General features: G+C 36.2%; 2 protein-coding genes across 2 annotated transcripts; both read left to right on the top strand.

Moving 5' to 3' along the window:
- The first annotated feature begins 138 nt into the window (after positions 1-138).
- LOC103985296 (uncharacterized) lies at positions 139-1,123 on the top strand. The gene has a single exon (XM_009402950.3). It carries the CDS (start codon positions 197-199, stop codon positions 764-766), a length of 570 nt encoding a protein of 189 aa, XP_009401225.2. The 5' UTR covers positions 139-196; the 3' UTR covers positions 767-1,123.
- Positions 1,124-8,678: 7,555 nt separating this feature from the next.
- LOC135638030 (uncharacterized) lies at positions 8,679-17,184 on the top strand. The gene is made up of 9 exons (XM_065150957.1): positions 8,679-9,263; positions 10,197-10,403; positions 10,598-10,840; positions 13,827-13,893; positions 13,984-14,175; positions 14,291-14,382; positions 15,513-15,686; positions 15,789-15,925; positions 16,687-17,184. Exons 1-9 carry the CDS (start codon positions 8,742-8,744, stop codon positions 16,898-16,900), a joined length of 1,848 nt encoding a protein of 615 aa, XP_065007029.1. The 5' UTR covers positions 8,679-8,741; the 3' UTR covers positions 16,901-17,184.
- The last annotated feature ends 3,533 nt before the right edge of the window (positions 17,185-20,717 follow it).

The raw sequence follows: 20,717 nt of genomic DNA, 5'->3' as shown, positions 1-20,717 counted from the left end.
GCGCTGCTCACCGACTTGGAATTCCTGCGGTGTGCTGTCGCAGCCACAGCCACAGCCACAGCCAAACCAAACACAACGCATGGGAAGTCATCAATATGAAGTATCCGAGAAGCTCTCCCCCTTCCCACCTATATATCTCCCCCTACCCCATGCAATGCAATGGTGTCGTTGAGCTCCGGAGAAGGGAAGAGGGGTGATGGGGAAGCCTGCGACGAGCGGGGGCGGCGGCCGGTGCAAGCGTCACCCGAAGCACCGGCAGGCCATCGGCGTCTGCCCTTTTTGCCTCCGGGAGAGGCTGTTCCACCTCACCCACCACTCCTCCGCCTCTTCCTCCTCCGCTGCACCTGATCTCTCCTCCTCCTCCGCCTCTTCCTCGCCCTACTCCTCCGGCTCCGACCTCTCCTCCGCCGCTTCTTCGCCTCCGCGCCACCACTTCGTTAAGAGAGCGCGGGTCTCCCTTCTTCTCAGACGCGAAGCAGCAGCACCAGCAGGAAGAGGTCTTGGCGGCGGCTGCGGCGGGCTGGCCAAGAGCCGGTCCATGGTCCTCGTCGCCAGAGGTCGCAAGGAGGAAGACAAAGAGAAAGAGGAGACAGGTCTCGATCAAGAGAAGGAGAATCTGAAGAAGAAGAAGAAGAAGGAGAAGTTTTGGTCTAAGCTGTTGAGTGGGTCGAAGAGGAGGCAGAAGAAGGAGGATGGTGGTGCTGCCTTGATGCACTCGCAGACCTTCAAGGAGAAGCCTTCTGCAAAGTGGGTCTTCTTCTCATGAGAAGAACCTTTCTGCCTCCATTATAGTTGGACTCTACTGGTATTAGTTTTGTGTTCCGCAAGTAATATGTACAGATGAAGGGAATTAAAAGAAGAATTGTTTCTGTAGAGCTTATTTTATATTCAATTCTTGGTAGGAAGACAGCAATCCAATTTTGTTTGCTGACTTGCCAATAGACAATAAGATTGGCTTCTTTGAGTACCAAATCAGAATGATAGATTTGGATACAGATAGCTAAGTATTTTTTTTTGTTTTTCCTTTATTGTTCTCCATGTGTTCATTTCATCGCTTGTGTTAAATCTATGATTTGATTTAAAATGCAAGTAAAGCAGTAATTGATTTCCTAATTTGTTCTCACTTTCTCTCTCTTGTGATTTCATATTTTTGACTCATTATTTACCTCACTAATTAAGCCTAATATGTAGTTTTATCCAAACATTATCCCTAACTAATGAGGAAAAATGAATAAATGGATGGCTTTATGACCAGCCATTAAAAGTTGAATAGAGCTTGTGGTAATAAAGATTCAGATTTTGTCCCCCAGAAAGATAGCTTTTGCCTCTCCCTTTTCTTTGATTGTAGAAATAGTTAGGAAATCAAATTTCTTTTGTACAAGTTAAATGATAAAATGATTGAGAGAAGGAATAAAAAAAGTGTTTTTTTTTTGTTTTAGTCTTTTTTTAAAGAAAACAGTAAAAAAAAACTTCATTTTTTGTGATACTTTAAAATATTAAAATATTCTTGTGGTACTTTATCTCTCTTAAAGAAACATAGTTACCCCAAGAATATTTTCCTATGTGAATTTTGTACTATACAAGCATATAAATTGATTTAGGTATTTAATGATTGATAATACTAAAATCATACTTATTCCAAACGTAAATTAACTCATAGATAAGATAGATCTTATGTGGTATCTATCATATAAGGTTGTTATATATAATACGTGACAAATTGATCCTCTCTTTTGCTCCGACATAAACACTCCGAAAAGATTCCATCAAATCGATTAATGATAGTGAGCCCTTCTAACTTATACACTTTCATAACCACCCTTCCACTTCTTAACATGTTTGCTTATGTTAGATGTGATTTAAGATGCTTGAATCAAAGCTAATGATAATTAACTCAACTAACATCATATACTTAAATCATATCCTAAAGCTACCTTCTTGTGGGTAACTTCAATCAGAATGAAACACAGATGAATAGATCAAATATATATATATTATTTTCTTTTCTAGAAAATTGAAAAGTTAGCTTTGCAATGGAAGAATTTTATTCACTTACATATTGATCATTCACAACTAAAACTAGCAATAACAAAAGTGTTTAGTGATTTGGAGGAGATTGGCCATAAAACAAAACTGAGATATATATATATATATATATATATATATATATATATATATATATATATATCTCTTAGTAGATTGTATAAGTATACATAGGTTTTAGGCTGGTGAAACAAGAAGAAATAGATGTAATACAAAGTAAAATCCCTACAAAATGGTATGAGACATTATGATACAATAGACAAGGACTTCACAACTATACATTGTACTGGCTGGTCCCACAGGGAACAAGTTCATGTAATCGGACAAGTTGGCAATGGAGAGCTTCCAAGAAGCCACCTTTCATTTCATCTGAATTCTAGCCCTCACCAAGTGACCTTCTCAGAAGAACCCATGTCTCACTTGTCGACAAACTTGTTCATCCAAACCGGCCAACCAAACACAAAGCTTGCACAAGAGATGTTGACCTTCTCGGCTCTCTCGCGCACACACACATATAATGCCTCCAAATACATTAAAGCCCATCAAGTGACGGTGAAATGAATTTACCCATCTCTCTCATGTTCACTTGGCCATCAGTCTCTCTCTCCGGAAAAATGCTCTTAGCTTGAGATACAATACCAATACTGTTGGAGAGAAAAGCTAGATTTCAAACCAGCAATACAGTCTTTCAGCTTTTCTCCCACCTTCTCTAGATCTACCATAAAGAAATATATGATTACAAGTGTTTTCTCTTCTTTTTCCTATCAAGATTTAAACTTGCATATGATATTTATTTCCTACTTACATTCTTTATTAGTTTCGGGAATATAAAAACACTTGTCAACTAAAATAATTACAAGGGTGGAGGGATGGTAGAGACTTACATCAATTCTGTCGTTAGTGTTTAGATCCTTTCTCCTCTGTGAGAAAGAGATTCATGTGCATCAATATATTTAATTTATATGTCAATATAATGTCATTCTAATGGATACAATGCAATGTTGTATAGAACTTATAGGATTGCTCATCTTCTTTACTAGTGCATACTTGATGGAACTGGTGGAGAACTGTAGTCACAAAAGGCAAGCAATATCTCAAATCTAATTAAGATCCCTCTTTCATTCTACAGATGAGTATTATTATTTAGGTAATTCTCTGAGTTCATTTTCAGAGAAAAAAGACCACGTAGATGAATAAGAAAGCAGTCCATCTTCATGACAAATTCTACAGATGAGTATTGTTTTGGTAATTCTTTGAATTCATTTAAGAGAAAGAAGACTAAGCAGGTAATTATTTGGCATGGTTGAGAAGGTAGACTTATAATCTAAACTTACAAAAGTTATGCCATATCATAGTTGGGCAATTTGACATGGTCAGTCCCGTACCTTGTTCGAGTTCTACTCATTTCAACTTTCGTGCAGCTATAACAATCTGAGTTAGCTTCCATCTCCGTGATATGACATGCATCTATCTTTTGGTCACTCAGATATCAACTGCAGCAATAGCCACGCATGGTCGCCTTTTGACTTGCAGATATAGAAAGTAGAAGACAGCCACTCCATCTCAGCTTCCTCTGGTGGCCATGTCTGCCTTTATTCCCTTTGCCAGAGACATTCTCTGTCTCCAGATGTTTGTGGTGTGTCCACTCGACTCAAATGTCATCCCCATTGATCGACCTTCCAAAGTAAACTTATGTTTCATTCCTTATACAAGTACTACAACACCTAGTTGATTGCACTCTCATCTTAGTTATGTTATTGCATGCGAGGAAGATACAGAGTGCAGACAAGATCGTTTATTAGGCTATAGAGACACTATTGCTTGGCTTCCAGCTCATGGGACTATTCATAAAGAGACTAATCGACTGGAGTAGAATGGTCGCAGAAGCTGTCATCTGTTCTTTATGTATCCATCATCGACCGGTAGATGAACTTAAGCAGCAGCAGCAGCAGCAGCAGCAGCAGTAGGCGTGGCAAAGCCGGCAACTTGTTCCGTTCTCTCGAGCGGTACTGCCGTAAGATCCCCATCAGATGGCAACACCACCACCTGCATCTTCGTCTCAGTTTTTTGTTTTCTTTTTTCTTTCAATCGAGCTTCTGTCTCCCGACTTAACTCACGACTCACGGCTGACTGTTCTGTACTTGCACGACTTGGGATACCACGAGCTATGATATGATCGGTTTTGATATGTGACTTGACAATCTAATCTATTTTCCTACTGTTGTAATATTGGAAAGAGCAAAAAAAAGAAAAGACTGGTTGGGAAGAATTTCACATATCTCATATCTTCGAGGAAAAAAAAAATTCTCATATATATGTTAATCCTTTTAGAGTCGATTTTGAGTTGCTTAAGCTAGAAACTAACTCGGATTACTTGGTTTCAAATCGAACTTTATGAAATTTGCTAAGCTGAACATCACAAATCCTATGAAACTAAATCGAAGATATTCTTAACAGTATCTCTCTTATGTTTAAGTCAGTACTTAAAGTCGGATGAGTCGGACAGGTTGAACTAGTTGAATAGGTCGTACAGGTTGAGAGGGACATTACACAGTTTGTTATTATGAATTGATTATAACCATCTTTACTGACTCTAAATAGTTGCACTTGCCTATTAGTTCACTGCCAAGATCATCATTAACGATGAGATCCAATGATGCGGGAAGACCCAATATCTACTACAGTGGAGAAGAGATATGAAATTCGTCACGTAAAATAAAAAATTGAAGCCTGGCACACGACAATACCTGAGATCTACTATGATGGAGAAGGGATATGAAATCTACCATCGCGAAAAAAATTTGAAGTTCACTATGGCGAGAAGACCCCAGATCTGCTATAATAGAGAAAGGACATAAAATCTACCACAGTAAAAAAAGATTTGAAGCCTACCATACTAGGAAGACTCAAAATCTACTACGAGAGAGAAGGGACATAAAATATGCCATGGTAAAAAGAAGATTTGAAGTTGGTCATGGTAGGAAGACCCGAGATCCAATATGACAGAGAAGATATATAAAATTCGCTATGGTGGAAAAAAGATTTGAAGCCTACTATGGTAGGAAGACTTGAGATCCACTATAGTAAAGAGGGGAAATAAAATTCGTCACAGTAAATAAAAAAGAAGCCCGCTACAATACAAGACCTGAGATCCTCTACAAAGAAGGGACATAAAATCTACTGTCGGAAAAAAGATTTAAAGTTGCTATAGTGGAATATTTTGAAATTCGCCACAGTAGAGAAGGAACTTGAAATCCGCCATAGTAAGAAAATCTGAGATCCACTATGGTGGAGAAGGAACTTAAAATCTACTATGATAGAGGCGTAAAGCCAAATGCATTTGAAATGCATGAGTCAAGAAAATCCGACCAGCACCAAGATAAATCCACTACAACAAAGCCACAATGCCAAATGCGCCCAAGATGCATAAGTCGGGAAAACCCGACCCGTGCTAAGATAAATATGCTATTGTAGAGGCTCAAGGCCAAATGCATCTAAGATGCGTAAGTTAAGAAAACATAACCCACGCCAAGATAAATTCACTATGGCGTAAGCACAAAACCAAATTCGCCTAAGATGTATAAGTCAGGAAAACCTGACCCATACTAAGATAAATATGCTATTGTGAAGGAGTAAGGCCAAATGCACCAAAGACACGTGAGTCAGAAAAACCTAACTTGTGCCAAGATAAAGCCACTACAGCGAAAGCGCAAGGGCAAATGCACATAAGACACTTAAGTTGGGAAAACTCAACCCTTGCTAAGATAAATTCGCCATGACGAAGATGCAAGGCCAAATGCGTTTAAGTCAGGAAAACCTAACCAACACCAGGATAAATCTAACATAGTGGAGGCGTAAGGCCAAATGTGCCTAAGATGCATGAGTCGAGAGAACCTAACCCATACCAAGATAAATGTGCTATGACGGAGGCACAAGGCCAAATGTGCCCAAAACACATAAGTTAGAAAAACCCGAATGACACCACAATAAATCTGCTATGACGGAGGCCGCAAGACATGAGTCAAGAAAACCCTAACACGCTAAGATAAATCTACTATGGCGAAGTCACAAGACCAAATGCGCCCAAGACGCGTGAGTCGAAAAACCTAACCCGTGCCAAGATAAATCCACTACGATGGAGGCACAAGACTAAATGCACCTAAGATACGTAAGTCGAGAAAACCTTACCCACACTAAGATAAATCCACTACGATAAAGGCGCAAGGTCAAATGTGCCTGAAACACGTGAGTCAGGAAACCCTGACTTGTGCCAAAAAATTCAGTTATAGTGGAAGCAGAAAGCCAAATGTACCTAAGACATATAAGTAGGAAAATCTCGACCTATGTGAAAAGAAATCTGATATGACGAAGACGCAAGATCAAATGTGCCTGAGACACGTGAGTTAAGAAACCCTACTTGCGCTAAGAGAAATTCGCTGTGGTAGAAACATAGGGCTAATATTCCTGAAACACTTGATTCGAAAAAACTCAACTCGCAGGATGAGATCTCAAATACTCCTATGTCAGAAAAATCGAATGACGTGATTCAAACCTCTCACACAAGAGCCCTGAAGTATGCCTTGGGGGGGGGGGGGGGGGGGGGAGGAGAGGGGGGGTGGGGGGGGGAGGGGGCAAATGATAGGGAATCTACCATCAAATGACACATGGTTGCCACATGCCATCCAAGTTATCCTCCATCCAAGTATGTGTACAATGATTTAAAGTAGAGAAATATAAGCTTCATTCTCATTCATTATGACAATAAAGACAATCACAAACTTATTTCTCTCCCAGATAAAGAAGATAATTCTAAACTCTCTTCTTTTCCTCTATGATAATGAATGATATCACAAACTTTCTTATCTTCTTTAAGGTATAAAAATATATTCTAAATAAGAAAATGGAGAAAGGACTCACTCTTTTTGAATTACTCAAATCGATATTTAGGGACCTCAGATTGCTTGTGCGTCGGAGGGACTTAGTCGGGAAACCTCTCCCGACTTCAGTCTTAATACTAGTGATGCTTTGAGAGCTTAACATATCGGACCCACCTTGGAGCAATCTCAGATCCTCTTTGGACTCATCTCGGATCGACTTCGAATCCATCTTAAAGCTATCTCAAATCTACCTCGGATCTACCTCAGAGTCACATTGGAACTATCTTGGATCCATCTCAGAAGCACGATATTTTCACCTTGGAGGCATATTGGATATTCTTACACATAAGAGTCTGGCCCACATCGAACTGACTAAGGTATTAATGATATTTTCTTCCTAACACTTATATAAATGAACCCATTTTATTGACTCTATTATCTTTTTATTTTTATTTAATTTTGCTTTTGATAAATCTTGATGGGGACATTCTGATTGAATATGATGACCTGACCTTGGATTCACATTGTCCAAATGATGGCCTACACAATGTTTCATTAAAAAGGCTTTTATCAGTCAAACAGTTAGGTGTGTGACAACCTAAAACATGAGTGGAATCTACTAAATGTTACATTGACAAATCATTATTTCATGTTGGTCCATACATTGGACTTCCTTTTAGGTTTATTAGTTGATGATTGGTCCACCATAAATCAAGGACATGATCTCTTCATGTGTCCTTAATTTGAAGTTTGGTGTCTCCTACATCTTATATGAAGATTCTTCTCTGTACAAGTGTATGCATGATATAGCTTGTATCTAAGTATGTATACAGAATTCCAATGTTGAGCATGACGAACAATATATATATATATATATATATATATATATATATAATCAAACTAACAATTAGCAACCATAAACATTAGTATTGAACTGAGTTTTCTTTAAGCATATTAATTCAAGAAGTATATACAGTTCTTAATTCCTGGTTAAGCTTAGGAAACATGGACGGAACAACAAAGTCAAAAGATGAGAAGTAAAAAAACATAAAACAAAAGGATTCCAGTTCTTGACACAACGAGAAGAGATGTTTGTCAGCTACCCACGTCATCACCATTCTCCACCAACTCTTAAATATAAAAGGAAGTCATATTAATTGCCTTGTATTTCATTAGACTGCACTCAATTGTATCTTCAGATTCCCATCTTAAAATAATAAAGCATGTGAGATCATCCAAAGGAGATAGAGAATGACAGGAAGAGCATCATGACCTGAATCCTATGCCTGCAAGTATATATATATATATATATATATATATATATATATATATATAATTTTTTTTATATGTATATATACATATATATATGTATATATATACATATATCTATGTATATATACATATAAAAATATATATATATATATATATATATATGTGTGTGTGTTTGTGTGTGCGGATTTAGGCCTGACAAACCTTCAGTGAAACATTGATCACTACTTTGCCTACCCACTCATCCTTACTCACACTTCTACCTGATTTACGTGGTAAACGTGACCTAAGATGTGGGCTAGTGTCAGTCTTCAATAGTAGAACGGGTAGGGCGAGACGGGGAAAGTACAGGGTGGGAGAAGTACTTTTGTTGAACAAACCCTACTCCCTCTGAATTCCCTCTCAACACACCCGTTATTTGACTGGATAAACAGGCGGGGCCCACACTTCTTTCTTGATCTCCCGTCTTTTGTGACGCCTCTGATAAAGACGGCACGGGAAGTCGCCGTCGTCTTCCCCTTCACACCCCCTCCACTGCTCGGAGTCGCTGCAATGGGCCGCGACGACGACAGGGGCGCTGCTTCCGAGGTCCTCGCCGAGTTTCGTGCCCTGGTGGATGGCGCCGACCGGAAGTTCGCCCTCGTTCGTGACCTGCCGCCCGGTGCTCGCGGCCCGCTCCAACTCCTCTACTTCCGCAAGGCATTCAAGGCCTACACCCGGCTGTGGCAGCTCCAGCAGCGGCGTCGGAGCGAACTCGTCTCTGAAGGCCTCTGCCGTTGGGAAATTGGCGAGGTCGCCTCCCGGATCGGGCAGCTCTTCTACGGACAGTACCAGCGGACCAGCGAGGTCCGCTTCCTGCTTGAAGCCTACGTCTTCTACGAGGCGATCATGAGCAGGGGGTACTTCCAGGCTGCGTGGGGTTCGGTGGCGCCCGATCTAAAGCTGAGGTATAAGGAGCTGAGGTTCCACGTGCGGTTCTTGATCGTGGCGTTGCTGTTGAATCGGACCGACGAGGCGGTGAAGCTCGCGGACCGGTTTAGGGCTCTGGTGGATGAGTCAAAGGCCGCCTTTCCGGTACCCAAAATATTGGCTCTTTAGCTGCTCTTTTCTTGTCTTCCATGGGAATCCTATCGAGTTTTGGTGGATCCATACCAAGGACTGTAGTGACTTAGGACAAACTTTAGCACAGAACTAATCTATAGTGCTGCTAGAGAAACAACTACTATTTGATGCTGAATTGTTCGTTCAATCAAACCATCTCGGTTGATAATTCAGTGCCTTTGATTCCTCAGTGTATCTGATTATTGATTTCTTGTGGTGGCATTGTACAAAAAGCACTTAATTTGTTTCTAAGTGTTAATGTTCTCCTTTATGCTTTTTCGATGATGTCTTATTCTAGACAAGTTAGCTCACAACTTCTGTGACAAACCTTGATAATTACCAGTTCTTGTCACCTCTGCTGCAATCTAAAATCCAAAGCCTTGATATACATCAACCTTATTGGCCACATGTCATTTGGTCGCAAAACTAGCAGAATATATTTGCAAAATTTCTTGGTAGTTATGTCTCTTACTACATGCCTAAATTTTATATGGTAGTGCAATGTTATTGTGACAAGCTTCGTAAGAGAGAATTCCTAAAGTAATCATCCTATGAAAGAAGATTCTAGGTCTGGTGCCAAATCATGCATATACATTATTCCAAATGTTAGATGTTTGGTGGCTTTATTTTGGTAAAAAGAAATCCTCTGTAAATAAATCAATTCTCTAATTGGTATTTATTTTTTTTATAAATGATACTGTTTGACTTTTTTATATATCATAAAACGTTCTTTCTGTTGAACCTTTTAACCAGATATCATATCAGCAATTTTTGTCAATTTTGAATAACTTTTTTTTGTTCATCAGAGTCAAAGCATCATTTTTCCTGTGAAATCATTTTCTTCTGAATCCAGTGAAATCTTGTTATCTGCTTTTCTGAAGTTGGAATTACATTTTTGCTCTCCAGGCAACTAATTTTAGAGAATGGAAGCAAGTGGTGCAAGAAATTTCCAGGTTTTTGAAAGCTGATGCATATTTTAAAATCGCTAGGCCACTGAGATACAATGTCATTTTTGATGCTCATCCATCTTCCTTCCCATATATATCGCGATTTTATACTAGTAGGGTGTTACGTCTGAAAGATGCTTTGCTTACAAGCTATCACCGGAATGAGGTTTGTTCATTTTTATGCTTTCTTGGAATAAGCAGCTATTAAGTTACCAGGAACTTGCCTACTTGGCTACATTTATTGTTCCACGTAATTGTTAGGAGCCAACAATTTAATCTTCCAGTTAAGCACAAAATACATATAGATCTGAATGCAGGGCCCAATCGCTTACAAGTAAATTATCTTGTTCATTCTTTCAGATCAAGCTTGCAGAAGTTACCCTAGACACCTTCAGAATGATACAATGTCTGGAATGGGAACCCAGTGGATCCTTCTACCAGGTTCCCGTGCAGCAACCAAGTGAAAATGGTGCTCTTACTGACCAGAATGAAGCCTCTGGATTGATTGATATAAATCTTGCTGCTGATATGACAGATCCAGATCTGCCTCCAAACCCATGTAAAGCAATTATTTACCACCCTTCGGTCTCAAAGTTGATTGCAGTGAGTGTTAAGGGTGTTCTAGTTACCAATTTTTGGTTCCATTTCTAATGTATTTTATTTTTTGCTTTCATGTGTGTTAGTTATCTATATTCTTTTGGATGCTCAACATATTTATGTTTGTATGACAAATTATGATTTCTCCACTCGAACTTCTATTACATTTTGATAAGTAGTTAGGTGTGTATGTTTGAATAATACTGGATCAAATAAAGACCTGTATAAAACCCATTGATAATGAGTATCAATATACGATCCATCACTACCAGATCTGAATCTAGAACTGAAAAGTATTGGTTATATGAGTACCGATTAGAACCCAATAAATAATAGTATCATTCGTCCCTAAACTAAGTTCTGGAGCTTGTGATTTACTTGCAGCTGTAGAATTAAATAAAAAGTATAACTGAGTTGTGTTTATTGCCTCTAGACTTGGATTTATATAGAGTTACAAAGAGCTGAATTACTTGGAAACAATAATTATAAATATAGTCTCTAAATACAGGCCAAATCAGTCAAATGATTGTATTCTTTCATGACCAAATCAATCAAAGTATTGTTTCCTTTTAGATTGGTTTTCCTTTCAATCAAAGATTTGTTTCCTTTCAATTGAGTTTTTTTTTCATTATCAAATCAATCAAAGGATTATTTTCTTTTATGCCCCCATAAGATTGCACTTCTGTCATGACTGCTAATCTTGGAATTGTCTTGGAGGTAGTGATTTGGTGAGAGGATCAGCTAATTTATCACAAGCATGAATATGAGAGACACGTAGCAGTTTCTTAAAAATTGATTCCAGATGTAATGAAAATCTATTGCAATATGTTTCATCTTATAATCGAAAGACAAAATTAGTGCATAAGTAGGTGGCACCATCATTATCACGATAGATTTGGGGTCATAAGTGATGCAACATGGAGTTCTTTAAGCAGTTTTGATCCAGTTTATCTTCACAATGGTGGAGGCAATGACTTGATACTCAACTTCAGGAGAAGAGAGGGCTGCTGTTTTCTAGCTTCTTAGAAATCCAGTTAATCGGGTGGCACCAAGGACAACAGTGTAAGCTGAATCAATGTTTGACAGTCTGAATTTCCTGCCGATTTGGCATTGACAAAGGCATGAAGATGTACTGGTGAGTCTTTACAAATAAGAAGTTCATAGTCAATCATGCCCTTAAGATACGTGAGAATCCTTTTGACAATAGACCAATGATTACTAGATGGATGATGTGTGAACTGTGCCAGTTTGTTGACTGCAAAGGAGATGCCAGGACAAGTGAGAGAAAGATACTGCATGGAGACAAGAACTTAATGGTATCAAGTAGCATTGCTAGGTGAAACACCATCCAGTAGTTTTAGGGACTCGTTGAACATAGTGAACTGGATACCTCCATGACAGCAGACATATTAGTTTTCTCTGACAAACCATGAATATACTTGTGTTGTGAAACACTAACCTGGAAGGTAACGGTAAGGCTTCAATTCCAAGAAAATAATTTACTGGTCGTAAATATTTCAGAGAAAAACTTTGTGCAAGATAGTAGATGAGCTGTTGGACTAGGTGCTTGAGTGGCTAGTTATAATGATGTCATCTATTTAAAAAATATATCTAATATAGACGAACGCTGAAAAAAAATAAAAGAGAAATAACTATCTGACTTTGAGTTGATGAATATGAGAGATAATAAAAAGTTACAAAGCTCCATGTACCATGCTCATAGTGCTTGAAGATCATATATTGCTTCCTTCGGTTTACACAAATGGAGGAATGCGAGAGTCAATGAACCTCAACGCATGCTGCAAATACATCATCAGTTCCTTGTGAAATTGAATTGTCAACATCTAGTTGACGGTGAGGCCACCTGTTGGTGATAGCTAATGAGAGAATAATCTGAATAGTTGACAATTTAACCACCGATCTAATAGGAAGTAATCCTTTGATTGATTTGAATCAAAGAATGCAAAACCAGCTTTTCCAGTGGGGTGATATATACCGGCCCGGCCAACTATGAGGACATGGACCAATGTGCTTGGCCTTCTTGATGCCAACGAAATTGTAGAGGCCTTGGTGAACAAGTCTCACACAAATGTGCTTGGCCTTCTTGATATGCTGATGAGAACAAGCATAGAGTCTTAATCACTTGTAGGCATTTGCTAAAGGTAGAATTTCATGTGGCGGCCTTGTTAGTTGATGCTATCAGGCCCCCATACCAGTATGGCACTAGTAAGGAAGTCAGTCTGATTTCCATGGCATACCAAAACAGCACCGTCTTGGCAAAGAGTTTCCTCTAGGTCAGCACAAGGCTTATGCTAAATCATGCTAATAGTCACATACCGTGTCAGCTCATGCTGATTGGAACACATCATGATGGCATGCTATCCACAAGATGATGTGCCATGAAAGCTAAAAAGCCTTGTCCAAATAGAAATTTTGATACCATAAGTTCAATAATCTACTTCTCTTGTATGATGTTTTCGTAGTAGTTTTGATTCTAACAATTTCAACAAAAGTGCAATTTTCACTTTCCAGGCTGTCATCTTGCAAGATGAATTCTCCATTTCTCTTCATGATTTCAGTTTTCTTTGTATGTAATGATATATGAACAGCCACAGATATTAGATAAACAAAAAGCACAAACATGATTATTTGCATAGATGCTCTACCTGAAGTTGAGGGAGCAGATGGCAAGGGGCTAAATTGATAGTTCCATGTTTTGTATTTTCTCTTCATGATTTCAGTTTTCTTTGTATGTCATGATAGATGAACAGCCACAGATATTAGATAACTCAAATATGCATTTATGATCACTTGCAGCTATTTCATTATAATCAAATATAATGACTTCAATATTTTGTATTTTCCAAAAATGTATTGCACATCGGGCTGCACGCCCATTTTATGGCCTCTTTACTGGTCTATATTTATTCTTTCTATATGTAAGTTGGATATTATAGTTAGCTAATACTTTAATGGTATGCTTTATTTGCAGGCAACTGCTACAATATGTGACGAGTTGCCTTCAGATGGAATTTTGCTAATTTATATTTCATCTTCAGGTTTCTCGTTTGTGCTGCTGCAATTATGTTATTTTTCTGCTCAGTTGTGCTTGGATTATCTAATTTAGAACTCATGTGAAATATCTACAGGAAAGACAGATTGTAGTGTTGATTTTCAAAAAGACATACATGGAAATTCACTGAACTTCTCAAAAGCAAAGCACACAACACAGGCTTCTCAGAAAAGAGAAAACTCACTGTCTCACCCTGCTGCTGATAATAATCCAAATTTGAGTTCAAAGATAGGACATTATTTGTGCCTAGGTTCGCAAGGAAATGGAGGTATTATGTTACATTCTGCATAGAGTAAATTCTTAGTTTTTATTAATTGGAACTGGGTAGGTTTAGCTGCTTTTCTGAGGAGATATGCCTTAACATTTTTTTTTAATTATATCAGCTTCAAACAACCTCTATCCTGAAGATTTGGTTCCATTTACACGAAAGCCACTTTTCCTTGTTATTGACAGTGACAATAGCCGAGCATTCAAGGCAGGTTTGTCAAAGCTTGATCTTAACATTGTGGTCAATGCATTTGAAAGATTATGAGGATGCTGTTTGATGATGTCTTCATTAAATGAGAAAGTGAAATAAAGATAAATGCAGAAATAAAAAAATCCAATCTAGTCAAATCACTCATTCTTTCTTTCTTTTCTTAGAAGGTAATATTCCATATCATGGTTTTACATTTCACTCGGACTGGTACATAGTTATTTGACGGCCTGTCGAATTGGTGACATGGACTGCAGCACGTGCCACCCATCACCATATATAATCAAATCTTAAAAAAAGTTCACTGAGGACCAATATGGATTTGGTACCCAAAACATCAAGCCATTTTTTCATGTATAATTTGAAAATTAATCCTTTTATCTTGATGATATTCTTGATTGATATACTTTAATCTTCATACGATGGTAAAACTTTCTTATGGATATAAAATATTCAATCAACATCTACAAACTTCAATGTAAATATATTTTGGTTGCCTTTTTCCTTTGTCTTCTGCTTGAGAAATTTAGCAAATTAAATGAAAGCATTGAAGATGTTGCCAAGTGGCAACTTATAACATTTGATTTGCAGAATACGGCATAGACTACTCAAATTTATTTAAACGAGTTATAAATTAAGATGCTCCCGCATCATTCATCCTCCCTTCAGTGCCACAATTTCTATTTTTCTTTTTTAAGATGACTCTTTGAAGCAAGCCATGGCAGTATTTTCCTTGCAAATGTTAGGTTCTCTAGTTTCTGGACATCATGATGCTCAAAACTTTCCTTTGTGGTTCTGAGAAGGTTGGATAATTGAATATTTTAAGCCTATCCTGTAATGTTATGTGTACATATCAAAGATCAATAGCTGCAATTTGATCAACCAATATTTTATTTTCAGAATTTCTCAAAATTTCTAATTGTCATGTTCTTTATTCAGAAAGTTGTCATGTAATTCGTTAATGCTTCTGTGATGACTGCCTGATTTTATCTTGTTCACCAGTATCTTGAACTTTCCATAGAAAGGGCTGTATGTGGTAGGACAGATTGCATGATGGCATGCTCACCTTTCATGTTATTCCTGGTCTCCAACTCTTGTTTTACACTTGTTGCTTGTTGGCAAATGTGCAGACTATACATGGTGCAGAGAGAGGAGAAGCATCTGCATTGCTTCTTTCGCATGAGAAACCATTGTTTCTATCTGATACTAATGTAACATCTGGTGGAAGCCAGTTTACATACTTCCTAACTGCCCCATTACAAGCCTTTTACCAGTTAATAGGCCTTTCCTCCGATATAGAACCTGTAAGTTGTCTTGATGCCTTTTTCACTGAATTGGTGTTGGTACTTCATGATGTAAATTGATCTGTAGTTGCTTGGTATGATGTGGTTGCATGCATTTCTTAGGATGTATACAGCAATGCTGAGAGCCTCCTTTCCTCCGCTTTAGTTGAATGGGAAGTGTTACTGTGCACATCAAATTCCCTTGATCAGGTTTGGGCTCAAATTTTAACTGATCCATTTCTACGGCGACTGATTTTAAGGTAATTGCTCTCTGTTTTTGTGCCAATTCTTTAACAGCCTTTTTAATGTCCATGACACGGAATCTCTACTGACAAAATTTGTATGATAAACAATCTTTGAGGTAGCAACACATGAATATCTCACTACTTTGGACCTGCTAAATGTGACAAAATATTCTTCCTTCTTTGTAAATCATTAAACTATTGTTATTGTTATTGAGCTCTGATGAATGTCAGGTTCTTTCTCGAGTATGTGATTTTAATTCCATGCCATACTGCTCTAATATCAATAGAATGTATGGGGCCAAATGGAAATTACGAAAGATCAAGCGATATTAATTTGTTATCGGAATCATATGGATTAGCATAATTTTCCTTGTGAACTTATGTTGCAAAGATTCCATCTATATTTTCTTCTGTTATTGGGAGATTGAAGTTCTAGAGGACAGCCTTCATTATGTCCTTAAAAAAACTTGAAAATTAAGAATTTAAGAATGTGCACAATTGGAGCCATTAGGATTTGCAAGCTGTGCAATAAAATTGCTGAGGAAACAGGCATATCAAGGTGAATCTCTTGCATAAAAAAATCTAAACACCTAGTACTGGGGATTTGAATCCTGGTTTTGGAGAAATAAAAAAATTGATTCAGTAAACACACTATGATAGAAGACCATTGTTTTTTTGCATGACAATAATATTTGTAACTATCTGTAGCTATTGATCCTCTAAACTTGAGTATTATTTGAGGTTTTTGTTTTGCTATATTGATATTTCCTGACCAGGTTTATATTCTGCCGAGCTGTGCTATGTCTTTTACGTTCAACGACAGGCGACAGCACCGTGCATCTGCCTGAATGCCTCCCCAGCCTTCCTGATTCTGTCTCACCAAAGTCTGCTGTAACTCGGAACCATATTCACCAACTTGCAGAAAGATTAGGTGTCTTGAACCATTTTCATTTTCTAGATTCTATCAGGGAATCTGTTCAGAGCAGATAACTAGAAGAATACGAGAAAACCTTTCTGTAGATAGAACTGTGGTACGTAGCACGCAACCATTTATTCATTGTTTCGTGTTGATAAATGAAGTCTCCAACTCTCATGTGGACTATGAAGTTGTTTGAGTGGATCACCCTGAAATCCTGGAAATGTATGAGGCCTCAGGCTATTTTAGATGCTTCTAAAGATTGTGTTGTAAGTTGTATATGTGAACAAAGTATGGGTTGACAGTGTAACATTTCACTTGTTGCGCTAAACCAGTAAATACTTTTGGAAGTTGTTCATATTGTAATCAATCATCCATGTCCAGAAGTGAATTCATGGATGATCATTAGTGTAATGAACTAAAAATAGTCATAAGTATACATGTTGTAGTGAACTATTCTAGCATTTCATGTTGGCCATCCATTTTCCCCCTATCATAAGTCCAGTCATTCATGTCATATACTTAATAGTATAAGTAAAAATAAATTATATAATATTTATTGACATGAAAGCTCGATTGTGTAAATTTAAGGTAAAATGGGAAATAAAATATTTTGTTATTATTACACTCAAGTACGATATCATGCTAAACAAAAATCAAATTTGAATACAAATATCTTAAATTTAAAGAATAATAATAATAATAATAATAATAATAATAATATATTATACAATCTTTATTATCATGTTATGATCAGTCAATTGTGTATATTTTAGAGAAAATGGATAATAAAATATGTGGATACACTCATATTGAATATCTGAAAGTGCTTCAAATTAAATACAACTATCTGAAAACTCAACTGAAGAATAATGAATTATAGAATCAACATTATCATGTTATGATCATCCGATTGGATAAATTTGAGACAAAATGAACAATAAAATATGCTATTATACTCATATTGAATGGCAATATATATATATATATATATATATATATATATATATATATATATATATATATATATATATATATATATATAATGCTCGCTAATTACAAATATCAAAATGTAAATAAGAAATAATAAATTATAGAATCACTTTTTGTTATGTTATGATCACCGTACCGTATAAAAATGGGACAAAAAAAATGTTATTACACTTATATTGAACATCATTACCCTTTGATATAGTGTGATGATTGAAACATGCCAAATTTGTATATAAATGTCTAAAAATATGAAACAAAGTAAAAAATAAACCATACAATAGTTATTTTCTTGTTATGATCATAATTGTGTAAATTTGAGGTAATAATTAAATATGTTGTTACACTAATATTTAACAACGGTGGATTGAGGGATCATATCATGTTAAAATGTGTTAAATTTTAATATAAATATCTTAGAATTCAAATAAAAATTTAATAAACTGTGGAATCCTTATTAAAATATTTCGTTCATTTGAGGATGTACATTTTTGGTGTATAAGATAATATTGTTATAAATTGTTCAAATATATAAAAAAAAGGAATGGCAGTTATTATACATTTAAAAATTTAAAAAGATAGTTTATTTTATAGTTATTTTTTATAGTTATTTATTAAAGGTCGTGTATTTTATGAAAATATCTATAAATAAGTATTTGAGAATAAATTATAATAATTTTTTTCTTTTTGATTCTTTTCTTTCTTAACTTCAAAAAAAAACTCTCGATTGAATTAAACATTATCTAATTCTTATTTAAAGATACTTTATTATTTGCTCAATATCTATTAAAGCTATTTACATTAAACCCATAGCTATTGAGAAAAGATGCAAATATCATTTTTAGAAAAGTATTTACATACTTTTCAAGTCTAAATATATTTTCTCTAATTTTTTTATCTTGTATTTGTTATTTATAATTGGCTTTTATAGTGTTGTTCCTCCTCTTCATTGTTATATTATAATAATCTAAAAATAATAGTTTGTAAGTTTATACAAATTCACCATAAAAAGACAAAAATATCATCAAATTGTTAAATCAATATTTTGTTTGTTTGGTTCATTTTAATAAGATGAATTTTACCCATTGGCAAGACAAGATAAGTTCATATTGCTTGCTTTGAAGATTTTTTATGTGCTTGATCCAAATCTTCTACCAATTCTTGATCCAATCAATAATGACAATGATGAAGTCAAGATTGAATGAAAGAAGAGAAATGAAGATGAAGTTATGTGTAGAGGACACATTCTCAATGCTCTTTCAAATCGACTTTATGATCTTTATACGGTGAAACTATCTGCAAAAGCAATTTGAAATGCTTTGCAGATAGGTACAAAGAAAATTTTAATTTTTAAATATTTTAATTATAAGTTTATGAATGACAAGTCAATCTTAGCACAAGTGCATGAGTTGCAGGTCATTGTTAATTAATTGAGGGCTAAAAAAATCAAACTTCTTAAACCCTTTCAAGTAGGGGTTATAATAGTCAAGTTGCCTTCATCTTGGAAAGGGTATAGAAAGAATATTTTGCATGACTCTAAGAATATCACTTTGGAGCAAATTCAAAAACATCTTTGAATCGAGGAGGAATCAAGGATCAGAGATAAAAGTGAGCAATACAAAAGCAAATGTCATGAATCAACCTAAGAATTTCAACAAAAACAAGCAAAATAAAGAGAATCATTTTGGGCCCAAAAGAGATCAAAGAAAATTTAATAAGGCAAAAAGTGGAGGTTATTTTATTTATAGAAAACTTGATTATTTTGCTAGAGATGGTAGATTTAAGAAAGGCCAGAAACCAAAAATCAACTCCATTGGGGGAGATGATAATATAGCTATTACGCTAAGCGAAGTGAATATCATTTTTGGCAAGGTTTCTGGTTGGTGGTATGATACTTGTGCTACCGTCCATGTTTGCTATAATAAGACACTCTTCAAGACTTACAAAGAAGTCATGGATAGACAAAAGATTCAAATAGGACTCACACTCAGATTTGAAGTTCATTCTAAGGTGGTTAGCAAGGGAAATATAGAACTCACTTTCACATTGGGAAAGAAAGTCACTCTTATGAATATTCTTCGTGTACCAAATATGAGTAGAAATTTAATAAGTGAGAATCTCCTTGCCAAACCTGAAATTAAATTTATATTTGAATCTGGAAAGTTAAATCTATCTCATAATGGAACTTTTATTGAAAAAAATTATTCCATTGAGGAAATAGTCAAATTATCTATTGTTGACAATGATTCTGAAATTAATAAAGATGTTGTTTATGTTTATGTTCTTGATTCTTATTTATTATTATTAAGAACGAGTCAGCACTAGGGGGTGAATTAGTGCAACGGTAAAAACGTCGTTTCATAAGATCTTCATTTCGATAAAATCGATATTAAAAATGTCTTTATCTTGAAAGTGTTAGGAACGAGTCGGCACTAAGAGGAGGGGAGGGCAGGGGTGAATTAGTGCAGTGGTAAAAATCACGGTTCTAAAAATTTCTTGCATTTCGTATGATAAAATCGATTTTGGAAACTTGAAAGCGTATGCGAGTGTAGGCGTAGTAAAAGCACAGTAAGAAAGTAAAGAGGCTTGCAATAAGATAAATTGCACAAAAGAACAGGCAAACCGGATTTTTATAGTGGTTCGGTCGTCATGACCTATATCCACTCCGTCGATTCCTCTTCCATCGAGGCCACCGGTATCCACTATCGATCTTCCTTTAATAGGTGAAGATCAACCTCCTTCTTGCACCTCTCTTCTCCTTTTCATAGGTTTAGGAGACAACCTTTACAAGCACTCACTCCTGTCTCAAACTATTCTAATACTTAGACTAGAAGAGGAGGATTCTCACAAGAGATTACAACAGCATTTTTCCCTTTTTAAATTCTCTGTACTTGTGTAAGT

The sequence above is a fragment of the Musa acuminata genome, chromosome BXJ3-5 (assembly GCF_036884655.1).
Source record: "Musa acuminata AAA Group cultivar baxijiao chromosome BXJ3-5, Cavendish_Baxijiao_AAA, whole genome shotgun sequence".
Classification (NCBI taxonomy): Eukaryota; Viridiplantae; Streptophyta; class Magnoliopsida; order Zingiberales; family Musaceae; genus Musa; species Musa acuminata.
Note: the sequence above shows the minus strand (reverse complement) of the source record. Positions and strands in the feature narration are given on the sequence as shown.

Bases quoted from the DNA above. Each gene is read 5' to 3' on its own strand.
- LOC135638030 (XM_065150957.1), top strand. From the start codon at position 8,742: ATGGGCCGCGACGACGACAGGGGCGCTGCTTCCGAGGTCCTCGCCGAG. The intron at 9,264-10,196 runs GTACCCAAAATA...TTTGCTCTCCAG, and splicing joins AGTCAAAGGCCGCCTTTCCG to GCAACTAATTTTAGAGAATG. The intron at 15,926-16,686 runs GTAATTGCTCTC...TTTCCTGACCAG, and splicing joins CTACGGCGACTGATTTTAAG to GTTTATATTCTGCCGAGCTG.
- LOC103985296 (XM_009402950.3), top strand. From the start codon at position 197: ATGGGGAAGCCTGCGACGAGCGGGGGCGGCGGCCGGTGCAAGCGTCAC.